Consider the following 15,752-nt stretch of genomic DNA (forward strand, 5'->3'; position numbering starts at 1 on the left):
GGCTAGGGAAAAGATGGAGTGATGTGGTACAGGAGGATGTGGAGCTGAGTGTACTTGCCGATGACTGGAACCAGCGGTGTCAAGATCGGCCTCTGTGGAGGAGGCTCGTGAAGGACGCTACTGGGCAGTTGGAGGCAGTCGCCCTCCAACAACAATGGAGAGCGGGGAGCGACGCTCACAAAAACCTGCCAGCGGGCGTTCGACACTTCACGTGGCCTCAAGGTGCACATGGCCTGGCACAAGCGTCGTGGTGACGTCACCGCCACTTAGTGGCGAATGGCGGTTGTTATTGTTGGTAGTGGTGGTGGTAGTGGTGGTGGAAGCGGTGGTGGTAGTGGTGGTAGTGGTGGTAGTGGTGGTAGCGGTGGTGGTAGTGGTGGTAGTGGTGGTAGTGGTAGTGGTGGTGGATAGTGGTGGTGGTAGTGGTGGTAGTGGTGGTGGTAGCGGTGGTGGTAGTGGTGGTAGCAGTGGTGGTAGTAGTGGTGCGAGGCACTGGGAGCTGCCGCCGCTGCCGCACCTTTCGGTGACGCCGGGCAGGATGAAGAACATCCAGAAGTGGATGCCGAACACGAGCACGACCTGGAAGATGACCTTGCCGAGCACGGTCTTGCGCAGGTAGAGCGCGCGGTCCACCACCATGGTGCTGAACTGCAGCAGCAGCATGACGAGGAAGGCCTGGGGCACTTGGTCCTCGGACAGCGAGGACGCGATGTCCGCAGCCGCCGAGTGTTTCTGGGGAGGCAGTCAGACCGCCGATACTCACTCGCCAATACCGATACCGACGGACGCCATTCGTCGCTAAGTGGCGGTGATGTCACCACGGCGCCTGTGCCAGGCCAAGTGCACTTTGGGGCCACGTTAAAGTGTCGAAGGCTCGCTGACAGGAGGTCACGGGACAGACCCAGCAGGTGCCATGGGCTGACTGACCGGGATGACTGGTAGACGCAGTTCCATCGTTCCCTCCATTGTATTTGCTTCGCTCTCGAATAAAATGTTATTTGATTGACGTCGTTTCGATATTCGTCGCTGCACCTTCAAGGAACGCATCCCCGGCCTAACCCGGGATTATTTCTGGACCTCTTGTAGTCCCACAATCCACAGAGAGCACACCACGGTCTCTAGTTGGCTTACTCTGAGAGGACTGAGGGGTTTAGTGGCGGTGCAGGAGTTAGGGCACTGCGTGCTACGAACCCTGGCAACCCGAGTTCGATTCCCGGCCACGGCTAACATCGGTGGTGAGAAATATCTGAATCGATCTTGGGCACTTTCTTCAACAGCCCAGCACTGACCAGTTGAGGTGAAGTATGGTCAAACAACCCTCAGCCGTTAATTGACAAAGAGCTGTCCGCCATCATTAGCCGGGTTAAGGGTGGCGTACGCCTGCAGCCCAGCACGAACGGACGCGATAGTTGGCGGATCGCCACAAATGTTGCAAAACTCCTTTCCCCATGGGAGACGAGGCGGTACAGCAGAACTGTGGCTCCCCACGAGGCCGCCCTTCCCTCCGATCTGTCGCTCCTCTCACCTCCGAGTCGCTCGCTCTACGAGAGCGAGGAGCGAATACTGTGTGCTACGCCGGGTTACAAGTTGATGTTATTACTTTTGTTGCCACTATTCACGAGAGGAGAGGGGTTTACATTCACGGTTTAACACGAAACACCCACCCCCACCCCCCCACAACGCGCCACGCTGGTCCCGGTTCATCACGCGAACTCCGCGCCAGCGAGTGTCGCGGTGCGCAGAGGAGTGGGATGCGGACCCCGAACGCCCAGTATCCGAAGACGATGATGATGAAGTCGACGACGTCGGCCATGAACATGAGGGCGTAGACGTCCGTCACGGGGCTGAAGTCCGGGTGGATGAGGTCGTAGAAGAACTGGCGGATGGGGCGGTACACCTGCAGCACTCTGGGTGCAGCACGCACACACAGCACAGCGGTGAGACGGGGGCGGCCGCACGGACGGTCACTCACTCACTGACGTCACTCGCTGACGTCACTTGCTCACTCGCTCACGTCACTCACTCACGTCACTCACGTGAGTAAGTAACGTGAGCGAGTGGATTCACGGACTCTTGGAAGAGGAGAGTACCCACACTTTCCCGCACCGAACGTAAGCCGCCGACCGATTAAGCGGTGTCGTCAGTGCGTGCCGGTGCTTTAGCCAAGTGGCCGAAACACCACATCAGTGGCTTCGCCGACTTTTACATTTGCACTTGTTAATGAATATTATTCCATGGAGAGCCGCAGGGCTGCTTCCCAGAGAGGGAGCTACGCTTGGGATGTTGGGGAAGAGTTGGCAAAGGAAGCACAAGGCGGTGACACTGTGACGTTGTCTTTGCTGCAGACCGGGCAATGACGAAGTTGCGACACCGCATCGCCAGCTCCTGCGCCTTCATCATCAGCAGATCCTTCCGGGTGCGCGGGGCCGGCGGGGTCGGCATTCTGCTGCCCTTCCGGCTGCTGCCCTTCCGACTGCTCCCTGTGACCCGGCCGGCGGGGGGGGGGGGGGCGCGAGACGGGAAACGGGGCGCTCCGATCGCATGTCCTCGACTTGTTCACGTTCTCATTGCGCAGCTGGGTGGAGAGTCACGATGGGTAACGTCGTCATTTTATTTTTGCCTCGACGCGTGGCGCCATTTCCTGGCACAAATCTGCCACCCAAAGAAGTCAACTCGCGCATTGCCCCCACATTAGAGAACGGCTCTGGAAAATAACTTGACTGGTAAGAATCAGTTTAAGTTCGGGGTTACGTTCCTGTAAAACACGACTTTAGCTGATTCGACGTTATGTGATCAGCTATTTTCCGTAAGAACGAACTACAATACAGGAGATACGTTCCGGCACTCAAATATAATGTAAAGTCTTCATAAATCACAAATTATAAAATTTTATGAGGAAGAATAATGCTAAATAGAGGAAAATAAGTACAATTTATATTTACACACACATTTTAAACACATTATTACAGAAGGCAATAAAATAAAAACCTAATGGGTACTTATAGTTTCATAGGTGGTGGAGAGACGAGTGGTAGAGGCATACACGGTCAACATGGGATAGAACCACTACACCACTCAGAGTAGTCCCTCCGCCATGCACGAGCAGCGCACGGCACGAGCAGCGACTTGGTCATCGAGCAACTCACGAGCAATAATAAACAACTTTGTCGACGGCGTAAAGCGGATAATAATGCCCCCCTATTTGGCAACGACGTGAAAACGATGAGACGTAAACTCATCGTTGCCGGAATACAAATACTTCTGAGGTCCCTTCGACTGCCACCGAGCCGCAGGATATGGTGGCGCTTCGTCTCGCGAGCTCCGCTCTGACAGGTGCCAGACGCGCGGCAACCAAACAGAACGTGTCCGAGCTCTCAGCGCCGGAAGGAGCCGCGCTAAGGGCGACCCACGTAATCGCAAACTCTCCGCGGCGGCCCTTGGTGGCCGGGCTGAGACTATCGGTTGCGACGGGGTCAAAGAGGCGCGCCCGCGGCGGTCGGTCCGCGTCGGACGGCGAACGAGGCGGCGCCGTCGGCCCGCGTTGGAGGCTCACCTGGCCGCGAGCTGTGGCCCGACAGCTGAGAGATCCCCGAACTCTTGCGCCGGGGGCCGCCCGAGTGGCAGCCGGCGCCGCCCGGCCCCGGGCCGCGCGGCACGGCCAGCAGAGGGCCGGACGGAATGGCGGGCGGCCCCGCGACGGCCGGCGGGCCCGGAGGGGGCGGCCCCGCGATGGAGACGGAGGGGGCGGGCTCCGCGCTGGCCCTGCGGAGCCGCTCGCCGAGCGGGCGCGCCGCCTCTTGGCACGACGGCTTGCGGCTGCCGGGCGCCGCCGGGGAGCCGTCCCCGCCGCCGGCGCTCGCCTCCTCGCCCGGGGTCGCTTGCTCCTCCTCGGCGTCGTCCCAAAGGCCGTAGCACTGAGCGCCGTCATCGAGCGGCGCACGCGCGCACACACGCGTACGTACGCACGTACCGGCAAGCTCCGTTAGCGAGCACCGATTAAAGGACGGTGAGGCCAGCACCACGTCCGGCCGCCTACGTCTCCCAAGTGCTGATGTTCACGTACCCTACCAGGTGCTCATTTAAAGCCGACTTGACCTAGGCGAGGCCCAGGACCAATTCAGATATTTCGTCACCGATGTTAGCCGTGAGCGGGAATCGAACTCGGGCCGCCGGGTTCACGGTGCGGTGCGCTGACCGCTCCACCGCAGCTCCCCGCAACGCGTGCAGTCACGTACGCACAGACGTACGTACGCGCACACACGCACCTTGAGGATGGAGCGGTGGAAGAAGAGCACAAGCAGCTGCACGAGGTCGTAGTAAACGTATCCCTCCTTCTTCTCCACGCCGATGATGGTCGCCGGGTCAAAGGGCTTGTCCAGGCTCAGGGCAAGCCTCACCATCGTGTTCCAGGGGAAGAAGCCGAATTGGAAGAAGTATTTGATGACGACCGTCACCTGCACACACGCGGACACGGCCGGCCACCGCGTTCCCATACCGCACACAGCAGCGGGCGCCGTGGCGGCGAGATGTGATCTCCCTCGCCTGGTATGCAGGAAGACATGAGTTCGATCCCAACCCTGACGCCTGTTGTATATTTGGTGGTCGTGTGGCTATTTCTCTGGATCTTCCAGTTTTTCCCTCTACATTTAGAATCAAAGTGCATTTAGATTTGGCTGCTCCTAAAAATTACCACGTGTGATAAGCCACTTCGTTGAGCTATCATTTGTGGCCAGGTGGCTTCTGATAAAGAGCTAATAGCTCAGTGGGCCTGACCTTGTAAATACAAATTTTTGTTTATAGTTTAGTTTAGGAACAATGGCATTGTTAGAAGAGTGCTGAGCCAACTTGACCAAGGTTCTAGGTTAGACTCCGGGCAGTCGGCTGACACTGAACCAGACTCTCACGGGTTGTGAAATCGCTTTGGTTCGTATTGTTTGTGCCGCGTCTTCCTGCACGCGGGCACGCACCTCGGTGTACACGATAGCCGTCATCCAGAAACGCTTGCTGGGCCGCGGCACGGACAGCATGGCCCACAGGAATATGAGGATGGGCAGCACCAGCGTGATGCTGGAGGCCGAGATCATGTGGTTGAGGATGATGATGAAGTAGCACATCATCTCGGAGCGTGCCACCACGGTGTTGTAGAGCGCGAAGAAGAGCTTGAGCAGCCGCGTCTGCTCCGTGTAGAAGCGGTCCGAGTCGTCGAGGTCGTCGTCCTCAAAGAGCCTGCGCACGACGAGACATCACACTCAGCGTGGGAACGTCGTCACCCGCACGACGAGACATCGCACGCAGCGTGGGAACGTCGTCACCCGCACGACGAGACATCGCACTCAGCATGGGAACGTCGTCACCCGCACGACGAGACATCACATGCAGCGTGGGAACGTCGTCACCCGCACGACGAGACATCACACTCAGCGTGGGAACGTCGTCACCCACACGACGAGACATCGCACTCAGCATGGGAACGTCGTCACCCGCACGACGAGACATCGCACGCAGCGTGGGAACGTCGTCACCCGCACGACGAGACATCGCACGCAGCGTGGGAACGTCGTCACCCGCACGACGAGACATCGCACTCAGCATGGGAACGTCGTCACCCGCACGACGAGACATCACATGCAGCGTGGGAACGTCGTCACCCGCACGACGAGACATCGCACGCAGCGTGGGAACGTCGTCACCCGCACGACGAGACATCACACTCAGCGTGGGAACGTCGTCACCCACACGACGAGACATCGCACTCAGCATGGGAACGTCGTCACCCGCACGACGAGACATCACATGCAGCGTGGGAACGTCGTCACCCGCACGACGAGACATCACACTCAGCGTGGGAACGTCGTCACCCGCACGACGAGACATCACACGCAGCGCGGGAACGTCGTCGACGTAATCACCAACGAAACGTCACGGTATTCAAATTGTAAATGTTGGGGGTTTACTCTCCAACACACCGGTGTGTGGAGCTAGTAACAAATTAGTACGTTTCGTTTACCGTGACAAACCCAATTGGCTGTCTGGTGGTGGTGGGTTTAATGACACATTCATATTTACGCGACCTTACCCAAAAAAAAACCTTCATTATGGATTAGAGACAGCATCCACACGAGAGAGCATCCAGCTATAAACATCAAAACTAGAAATATTAACGAGAGACACCATTAGCACCAGATACCGGCAGTCCCCGGGTTACGAAAGACCCGACTTACAGAAATCCAACATTACGGATATGCTCCCATAAATTATGTAAAAAATAATTCAATACTGTATGCTCAAATGTTTCATTAGTTCTGTCAGCGCAAATAGTGCAGCGTGGTGAGGTTGCGGATGAATACCACGGAGCAAGGCAGAAGGTAAATGGAATTTTTTGTAGCGTTACGTAATTATTTTCCTTTTGTAGCATGACGCAATTGTTTCTTTCATATTCTTAGAATTACACTTCGATTGCTCATGGTCTCAGGCAACAGCGATCAGAGGAGTGCAGAGCATATTTACAGCGATACGGTGAGAGAAAACGAATGAGTAATTGGGTAGGCGAGGCGCAACTATTTCCGGCGATGGGATTTTATCGTTGATAAAACCCGGGGACTGCCTGTACATCATCAGTGTGAGAAGCATCATCAACTCTAGAGATTTAATGAAACCGTAAACCACGCGGCATACCAAAGTACTCTGGGATCACGACACTCGCGCTGCATTACCCAGATGCCCTGCGGGCGCTGCCCTGCTCTAACGACCACGGTGGACAGGGGGGTTGGGGCGAGGTGGGGAGAGGGGGGGGGCAAGGGGAGGGTTGGGGCGAGGTGGGGGGCGGCACCTGTTGAGCAGCAGCTCGCTGGCCGTGTGCTGGTGGGACAGCGCCAGTGCGGGCGCATCCCCGCTCTGCACCGACAGCAGGCTCTTGGGGCGGTCGCCCAAATCCACTGCCGCCGCCTCCTTCGGCGCCGGCGATTTCCGCAGGACGACGACCCCGGCCTCCGGCAGGGAGTCCAGGCTGGCGGCCTTGCTGTAGGTGGGCGGCGCTTCGTCGATGCCGCGTGGGAACTCGGCGGGGCTCTCGTCCTCCGCCTCGAACTCCACGTCGTCGCTCGTCGCCCCTTCGCCGGTCGCGCAACTGTAGTCGGACGTCCCAGTGGCTCCCGCCGCCCCCCGACGACGGAGCCGCCGCCCCTCCTCCTCCTCCCCGTCGTCCTCCTCGTCGTCTCCGTCGCGCCGGCGGCGGCCGCGGCCGGGATCGCGCCATCCCCGCGTGCCGCCGCGCGCCGCCGCGTCCTCCTCGTCGGACGCCTCCTCGATGGTGTCGGCGGTTCCCTGGCGCGACGCCAGCGTCGTCACCTGCGTGGCCTCGCTGCACGCGCGGCACACGGGAAGCACGGCCCACGTGAGGCGCGGCGCGGTGCCAGGGCCCCGGCGGCGCTGGCGGGGTGCCCATCCAAGCGGCTGCGTTGCCACGCTGGCGCCAGGCCTCCTCGTCTGTTCATCTTCAGACAATGTTTTGCATTTATTTGGTATTGCTTTAATGCCTCGTTGCATTTAATTTAAAAAAATTAAAGGGGACCCCCCTTTAGTGGCAGCTGTCCCTGCGTTTAGATGATTAGACTGCTATAAATTTCCACATGATGATAAGCCACTTTGTTGAGATATAACTTGTGGCCAGGTCGCTTCTGAAAGAGTGGGCCTTACTTGGTAAGATAAAAATAGTTTCGTTTTATTTGTAGATATTTTAAGTGATTATTACCTTTCCTATACTTTGCACTCCTATCGTGCTTCTGTACTGTTTGTTGTCGTGACGTTCTTACCCCGTGCCCCGACTGGACATCTGTGAAAAAGAGCTTTATAGCTCATCGGATTCAGCACGAGCCTGCATGTGGGCATTGGTCATCCAGCAGGGTACAATGATTTCTATGTGGGATCCCAATTGAGTATTTGCCAGGATAGCTTAACTTCAAGTGGTAACTAAACAACAACAAAACACAATGCGTTAACAATAATCTATGAATGGAACTCGGTATAATAGTTGCATGTGTGCATTCATGACAGCCCCAGAGACGAACAGGTATTTCAAAACGGCCATTGGGTGAAAGCGGAAAAGACAGGACGGAAAAAAATAATATTTGAACAAATCAGCTGAAGACGAAGGGAAGGGCAAATGAAGGTTTACGAAGGCACAGCAGCAGATGGGGTCAGGACATTAGACGCGGCAGCTGTGAGACAGGGAGCACGACACCGCAGGGCAGGCTAGGAGCTCTGGGCAGGCAGGCAGGCAGGACGTCGGGATCGGTGAGTGAGCGGAAAAATAAAAGTAAACGTTCGCGTGCTTCCGGGGTGCTCAGGAGGTGTCTTCGGAGCAGGCGGGGAGAGAGGAGATGGAGCGGCTGGGGACGAGGATGCGAGGTGTGTGACAGGAGCCAACGCTGAAGCTGCCCGTGGGAGCTGGCGTGTGGCTGGTGCAAGGTGCTTGGATGCGACAAAGAGGCGGTGTTAATTTTCTCTAACTTTTTTTAGCATTTTTGTAATTTGGTAATTTTGCAGCAATGTTGTCCCACTCCCGCAGCCAGCGAGTTTCCGTCATGCTCCTCGACGACGACACCACGGTCTTTCGTTTCTCTTGGTGCTTATCGTAAAGAGTTTCGCGAAAACACAAATGCCCAAGTGAATTTCAATTTACTGGGTACCGAAGAACGCAGCCCTATCGGTTGCGAGCGGAGACCATTAACACTGGTGCCAGGTGGCGTCGCCACGGGGTAGAGAGGAAGTGGGGGGGAGGGGGAGGTTGGGGGGGTTCCTCCGTGGGCACCGCCGGGCGGTCGGGCACCACCACCTCTGCATCTGGCTGGAGCTGTCGAGTGAGGACGACTGCGAGTCGTCCACGTGGATGGAGCGGCGTAGGCGCGGGCGAAACCGCTCGCCAGGCGTGCCCGGCGTGCCCGGCGTGGCCGGCGTGCCCGGCGTGATCGGCGTGCCCGGCGTGATCGGCGTGATCGGCGTGGTCGGCGTGATCGGCGTGATTGGCGTGCCCGGCATGGCCGGCGTGGCCGGCGTGGCCGTGACGGTGGCGGTGGTGCCAGGAGTCATGTCCTCTCCGGCCGAGTCGAGCGTGTTCTGCTGCGACCACAGCGTCGTGGCCTCCGTCACGCAGCTTCCGCGCAGGAGAGAGGGGGGCGGCCGCGGCAGGTGGGGGTGGGGAGGTCATCGAGAGGTCACCCGAAGTCAGTAAAAGGGTCGATTTAGCTGGTGAAGGGCCTGTGCAGCCCAGCTCACGGCCAAGTGGAATTTGAAGACGGCCACGTGATTTTTTATTTACGCAGGAAAGCCTCAATACCGAGTCTCAAGGCTGTAGGGGGCGATGTTGCTGCTGCTGCGTGATCACAATTGAGTGATTTTCGTGTACATTTTCAGCATCGGGATATTTTGCCGTATACCAGTGACATTGTGTTTGTTTGCTTTTAGCTCTGGGAGGAAAACCAGAGAACCCAGAGGAAACCCATGCAGAACAGGGAAGAAAATATACACTACACACACAGAAAGGCACCCGAGTTGGGAGGTGAACCCAGGCACGTCTTGCTGCGAGGTACGAGCGTGACCAGCGCCGTGGTGCTCTGGCGATGTCATGGGACCGAGGAATGATGACAGTGACGTCAACGGGGTGCTCTCGTGGCGTCTCTCGCTCGAGCTCAGCATGAACTCACCTGGCCAGGGCCCTCTGTAGGCAACAGGACATTAGCAGGAGAGGCAGCGTTCCTCGTGCCTGCCGCCCGCTCATGTGAGCGCCCGTCATCCACGGATCCCTGTAGCCTGCATCGTCCTGCCTGTCTCCTCCCTCGATCTGCTTAACCCCTCCCTTTCCCTCGACCCCCTCACACTCCGATTGACGTTGCGTCTCGTCTCTCTCTCTCCGTGTGTGTTCGCCCATGCCCTATAACTGCCCGTTGCCCACGTGTGCTCGCGATGAAATCATTTACAGAAAGAAAAAAAGGAAATTTAAAAAAGAGGACAATGATGGAAAGGAGCGAAGAACGATAACTTTCACACCGCACAGCTCTCTGGCGTGTGTTGGGCAGAGCGAAACGTCGGACATCGTGCCGAACAACACGCGGCAACAAACCCAACAACACCCCCCGGAGAGTCGCCCAGCAGCAGCAGCAGCACGACCGACTTGGAAAGCCGCCACGAAGATGCTACGGACGCAGACAGACAGAGAGAGGGAGGGAGGAGGACACGGCCAGGGTCCGGACACCCTGGGCCGCCAGGTTGACGTTGGGCACCTGCAGGGGCTGCTGTCCGACATGAGCACCGAGTCCTGGCTGGAGGGGGCTCCACGGAGTCGCGCGGGCCTTGCTCCCCTCTCGCGGACCTGGCTCCCCTCGCCCCGACGGGGCCCTCGTCCCGAGCTTGGGCCGCTCTCGTCCACCGACGCCTCGTCCTCCGAGTGGTTCATCTTGGTGTGGTAGTAGCTCATGATGCTCTCCTTGGAGGGAACGTTTCCCTGCACGCACCGGGAATGCACGTTACGTATGTACGCGTGCGTGTGCTGAACTTCTCTCACACCGTACGTAGTCGACCGTGCTAAATTGGCATGTGCACGTACAAGGGGCGAACAGCATTCGCCCATCATACCCACTCATGCGTAAAGTCGGTCTGAATAGGTGTTTGTGAACAGCATTTGGCCCGACAGCCTAAAAGGATGAATGGGTGATGTGTTTGTTGGGAGGTTGGTGCAGCTATGTGGGGGAGGTGTGTGGGGGGTAGCGGTGGAGTAGCGGTCAGCGCACTGCGCTACAAACCCAGCGACCCGGGTTCAATTCCCGCTAACGGTCGACACCAGCGATGCGTGTAAACATCGCCACTAGCGAGACAAAGGCGTGGTGCTGGCCACCCGCCCCCTCGTGTGCCATGCCGGTCTTCATAGGTGCTCACAAACAGCACTTGCCCCTATACGTATTTTTTGCAGGTATGTAGATAAATGGAAAGACAAGAGGGAGTTAAGTTCACGCGGATCTGTCAGGGTCCTTAATTCCACGTGCGACACACCACATCCAGTATACTTCTCCGTATGGCTGAGTCATGTACCTACTCCGGTCTTTATTTCATTTAATACAGAGCTGCTATGCACAGGCTCGAAGGCCCAACACGTTAAATGGGCAGCAGCAAACAGCACGATCCCAGTCGTCACAGGTAAGAGTGCAACATGTTGTCTGAGCAAGGTGATTATGAAGCACTGTGGGGAAAAGAAACGTGGATCAGTGCGAGGGAGAAACAGAAAGGGAGGCGTGGTGACCTGCGGCGTGGTGACCGGACGTGGCGTGGTGACCGTGGCGTGGTGTGGTGGCGGTGACCATGGCGTGGTGTGGTGTGGGGATCGGACGTGGTGGCGGTGACGTGGTGGCGGTGACGTGGTGCCCGTGGCGTGGCGTGGTGCCCGTGGCGTGGCGTGGTGACCCTGGCGTGGCGTGGTGACCCTGGCGTGGCGTGGTGACCCTGGCGTGGCGTGGTGACCCTGGCGTGGTGGCGGTGACGTCGAGTGCTCGCCGCTCGGGTACCTTCTTGACCTCGCGCGACAGCATGCAGCGCTCGATGCGCAGCACGGTGGAGATGTTGGCGTACTCGCGCGACACCGCGTTCAGCCACTCGACGAAGGAGTCGAGGAAGGCGAGGGACAGCACGTAGGTGAACTTGACGATGTAGAGCGCCCGCCGCACCACGCCGTCTGCGGTCACCCGCGGCAACACGCGCACGCCGCGTCACAACAGTGCGACCACAGTCGCGCACACATACAGACATGCCACACACATACAGACATGCCACACACATGCCACACAGACTTAGATGCCACACACATACATGTGTAGTGGAGTTCTCCATGACGCCGATAAGTATTTTCCCGCATATAACCCGCCAATGCACATACCCCGCAAAAATAGCGTTTTGTGTAAACAAATTTCAGATAGCCCGCACCTCCATATACCCGCACCTCCATATACCCCGCACCTCCATATACCCCGCATGCATTCATATCTTTAACGTCGTTACTGCAGCTAAATTCCATCATATTAATACAAAGTTTACATTTGTAATACATCCCACTATCAATTGTTAACATTAAAATCATAACGTGCACAAAGAAAACAAACTAACCGGAAACGAGTGAACTTAAAACAGTAAATAAGTAACAAAAGTAAATATCCAATAAATAGGTAACACATAACTGGTAGATAAGTAAGTGTACTGTTAGGCTTACCAGCATTCGACCTCATCATATTACAGCTACTGGACCGGTAGTTACCCCTGTACAGTTTCAGCACTGGTAGATTGTGCACTGCGCAGACAATAGCGGCACTACGGTAACGCCATTGCCTCCTGGCAACAAAGCCATTGGAAGTTTGAAACAAAGCTCGTGGTCGCGACTGTATAGTGCTCAGCCAATAGCAGCGGCCGAAGGGACTCAGCAATTATGATTCCTGAAACTTTCGCACCCCCCTACAGCCACTGAAAGTATTACGGTAAACAAAGTGCGCCCACTTCAAACATTGTCGTTTCATTGTACAAACAATTGGAATAATTTAAAACGTGATATTCAGCAGTGCTTTAGACAAATGTAAGTGTTGCATAGTGGATAGTCCTACCATGAAAACATTAAACGAGTTATGTCACACGTGTAAAAATATTTTTTGGGATAACCCGCACCTCCATATACCCCGCAGGGTCTTGTTTTGTTTGTAAAAAGTGGTATAGCCCGCGGGTTATATGCGGGAATCTACGGTATTACAGAACCAGATGGAGACCAGATCTTTATTCAGGACTGTTTGCTGTTAATTCACTTGTGCCCTCCTCTCGATTCACTCTCTCTCTCTCTCCACTCCACACTTCCACCCGTGGCGGGTCCACGCTACACCCCGTCCCTTCACCCCTTCCTCAACTACCCTGTCAGGGCTACCCCTCGGTCTCCCCTCTCGTCTTCTCCAGGCGGGAGGTCAACCCACACCGCCCGAGAGCGAGGTCCCACCTCCTCAGCCCGTAGCCCCCCCTCTTCTCTTTCTGCCCGGGACGTCTTCTTTCAGCTCTTCCTTCCTCTCTCCCCCTCTCTCTCCCGAGGTCCCCCCTTTATATCCCCCGTGCGCGGGGCCCCTCCCTTCCGCCAGCTCCCCCCTTGGCGGACGTCGTACGCCTCACCCTCTCCCGTCATGCCTCGACCTCCCGCCACTCCTCCCTTGGCCTGCACCTCTTCCCACGCTCGCCCCTCGTTGGGTACTCGCGGAACTCCTCTACACATGTTACACACACGTTACACACACACTTACATGCCACACACATACATGCCACACAGTCATGCCACACTCACACATACATGCCACACACATACATACAGGCCAAACACATGCATGCATACATGCCACACACACGACACACACACATTACACACACGCCACACATACATGCCACACACACATACATACATGCAAGGGCTACACACACGATACATTGATATCCATGAGTTGGGATCCCCTCTGACTGCAATAAGTGCCGGACCCCCTCTCACCCGGGCCCTCCTCCTCCTCCTCGCCCTGGGTCTCGTCAGCAGGTGATGTCCCATCGTCCTCTTCGGGGATGTCCACCCTCACGTCGGTTGCTCCTTCACACATCACGCCCCGCGTGCCCAATGTTACGCCATCGCAGCACCATCACACAAAGATCCCCCGTATAGCCTTTAACAGACTGTTGGGGCAAGTGCTGTTAGCGAGCACCCGCGAAGGCCGGAACCGTACACGAGGGGGTGGGTGGCCAGCACCGCGCCCGACCGCCTTTGTCTCCCCAGTGGCGATGTTTACACACTGCACCAGGTACTCATTTGAGGCTGAGTCGACCGAGGGGAGGCCCAGGACCGGTTCAGATAATCGTCACCGGTGTTGGCCGTGAACTCGCTACGCTGAGATCGTAGCGCAGCGTAGCGCTAACCGCTACACTACCGCTCCCCACTCACACACACAGCCTACAATTTGCATAAAACTAACACAGCACCATCACAACACCATCAACACACTGCAAAGGAATGTCCCACCACACCATCACACAGCACACACTTAGCATCACAGCATCATCACCGCATCTCCACAGATGCTGAAGATGCCACAGATACTGAAGATAGTTTAGGTGGGGAATACAGTGGAGCTACTGCAGATGATGGAGATGGTGGAGCTCGTGTCGGTGAATAAGATGGTGGAGATATTGAAGATGGTGAAGGTGGAGGAGATGGTGAAGGTGGTGATGGTGAAGGTGGAGATGGTGAAGGTGGTGATGGTGTAGGTGGTGATGGTGAAGGTGGAGATGGTGTAGGTGGTGATGGTGTAGGTGGTGATGGTGAAGGTGGTGATGGTGTAGGTGGAGATGGTGTAGGTGGAGATGGTGAAGGTGGAGATGGTGTAGGTGGTGATGGTGAAGGTGGAGATGGTGTAGGTGGTGATGGTGTAGGTGGTGATGGTGAAGGTGGAGATAGTGTAGGTGGTGATGGTGTAGGTGGTGATGGTGTAGGTGGAGATGGTGTAGGTGGTGATGGTGAAGGTGGAGATGGTGTAGGTGGAGATGGTGTAGGTGGAGATGGTGTAGGTGGTGATGGTGAAGGTGGTGATGGTGAAGATGGTGATGGTGAAGGTGGAGATGGTGTAGGTGGTGATGGTGAAGGTGGAGATGGTGTAGGTGGAGATGGTGAAGGTGGTGATGGTGAAGGTGGAGATGGTGGAGATGGTGAAGGTGGTGATGGTGTAGGTGGTGATGGTGAAGGTGGAGATGGTGTAGGTGGTGATGGTAAAGGTTGAGGTGTTGGAGCTTCACCGTCACGCTGCTTGCTGCGCTGCTTGTCTCTCTGCTCCCGACGGATCTGCTTCTTCTCGCGCTGCCGCTCCTTGAGTGCCGAGCGCGAGTCCGTGACCCACGCGTGGTACGCAAACTGAGACGGAGGACGCACGCACACACCAGCACGCACGCACACACACAGACCAGCACGCACACATGCGTAGAAGAACGTGCATATGCATACGCACGGGCAAACGCGCACGTGCGTATACACGGACGCGCGTGAACGCGAGCCCTCACAGACCATGGACACGCGGACACGTGTGCGCGCGTACACACACAACGCACGTGGACGTACACTGAGGCGGGGATGGAGATGGCATTGCTGTAGGTCACTGGCAGTTAATTAACTAAATACGCTTGCCGCATTAGAACGCAGCGAATTGAATGTGTGAAAATTTGAATTGAGATCAACAACAATAATAATTAAAAGGTGAAAAATTATAAGTAACTTAAATTATTAATATTGTTCATTTTAATAAGAAAACATAATAATAATAATCCATAATAAAGGTTTTTGGGTTAGATCGCGTTATTTATGAATGTGTCGCAACCATCCACCACCCGACACGGCCAATCAGTAAAAAAGTGTCACGTTGACAAAAGACAAATCGTTCACTACTTTAGCCCACCGGTGTGTTGAAGAGTGAATCCACGACATTTTACATTTTCGAGTGTGAAGTTTCGCTGGTAATTACATCCAGCATCATCGACAAATCGCAAATCACCCGATTATGCTGGATGTAATTACCAGCGAAACGTCATACTCAAAAATGTTAAATGTCGTGGATTCACTCAACACACCGGTGGGCTAAAGTAGTGAACGATTTGTCTTTTGTCAACGTGACACATGTTTTGCTGATTGGCCGTGTCGGGTGGTGGAGGGTTGCCAC

At 56.1% G+C, this 15,752-nt stretch overlaps 1 protein-coding gene across 1 annotated transcript in view; it reads right to left on the reverse strand.

Moving 5' to 3' along the window:
• Positions 1-15,752, reverse strand: part of LOC144946733 (piezo-type mechanosensitive ion channel component 2-like) — a 121,585-nt gene that overhangs the window by 15,140 nt on the left and 90,693 nt on the right. Inside the window, exons 34-45 of the mRNA XM_078875864.1 lie at positions 14,839-14,953; positions 13,550-13,642; positions 11,553-11,719; positions 10,008-10,498; positions 8,834-9,151; positions 6,830-7,360; positions 4,968-5,226; positions 4,266-4,454; positions 3,554-3,914; positions 2,348-2,480; positions 1,760-1,907; positions 518-732 (exon numbers count right to left, since the gene is read on the reverse strand). Of these exons, the coding sequence (XP_078731990.1) occupies positions 518-732; positions 1,760-1,907; positions 2,348-2,480; positions 3,554-3,914; positions 4,266-4,454; positions 4,968-5,226; positions 6,830-7,360; positions 8,834-9,151; positions 10,008-10,498; positions 11,553-11,719; positions 13,550-13,642; positions 14,839-14,953 (3,020 nt within the window). The remainder of the gene's footprint in view (positions 1-517; positions 733-1,759; positions 1,908-2,347; positions 2,481-3,553; positions 3,915-4,265; positions 4,455-4,967; positions 5,227-6,829; positions 7,361-8,833; positions 9,152-10,007; positions 10,499-11,552; positions 11,720-13,549; positions 13,643-14,838; positions 14,954-15,752) is intronic.

The sequence above is a fragment of the Lampetra fluviatilis genome, chromosome 42 (genome assembly GCF_964198595.1).
Source record: "Lampetra fluviatilis chromosome 42, kcLamFluv1.1, whole genome shotgun sequence".
Lineage (NCBI taxonomy): Eukaryota > Metazoa > Chordata > Hyperoartia > Petromyzontiformes > Petromyzontidae > Lampetra > Lampetra fluviatilis.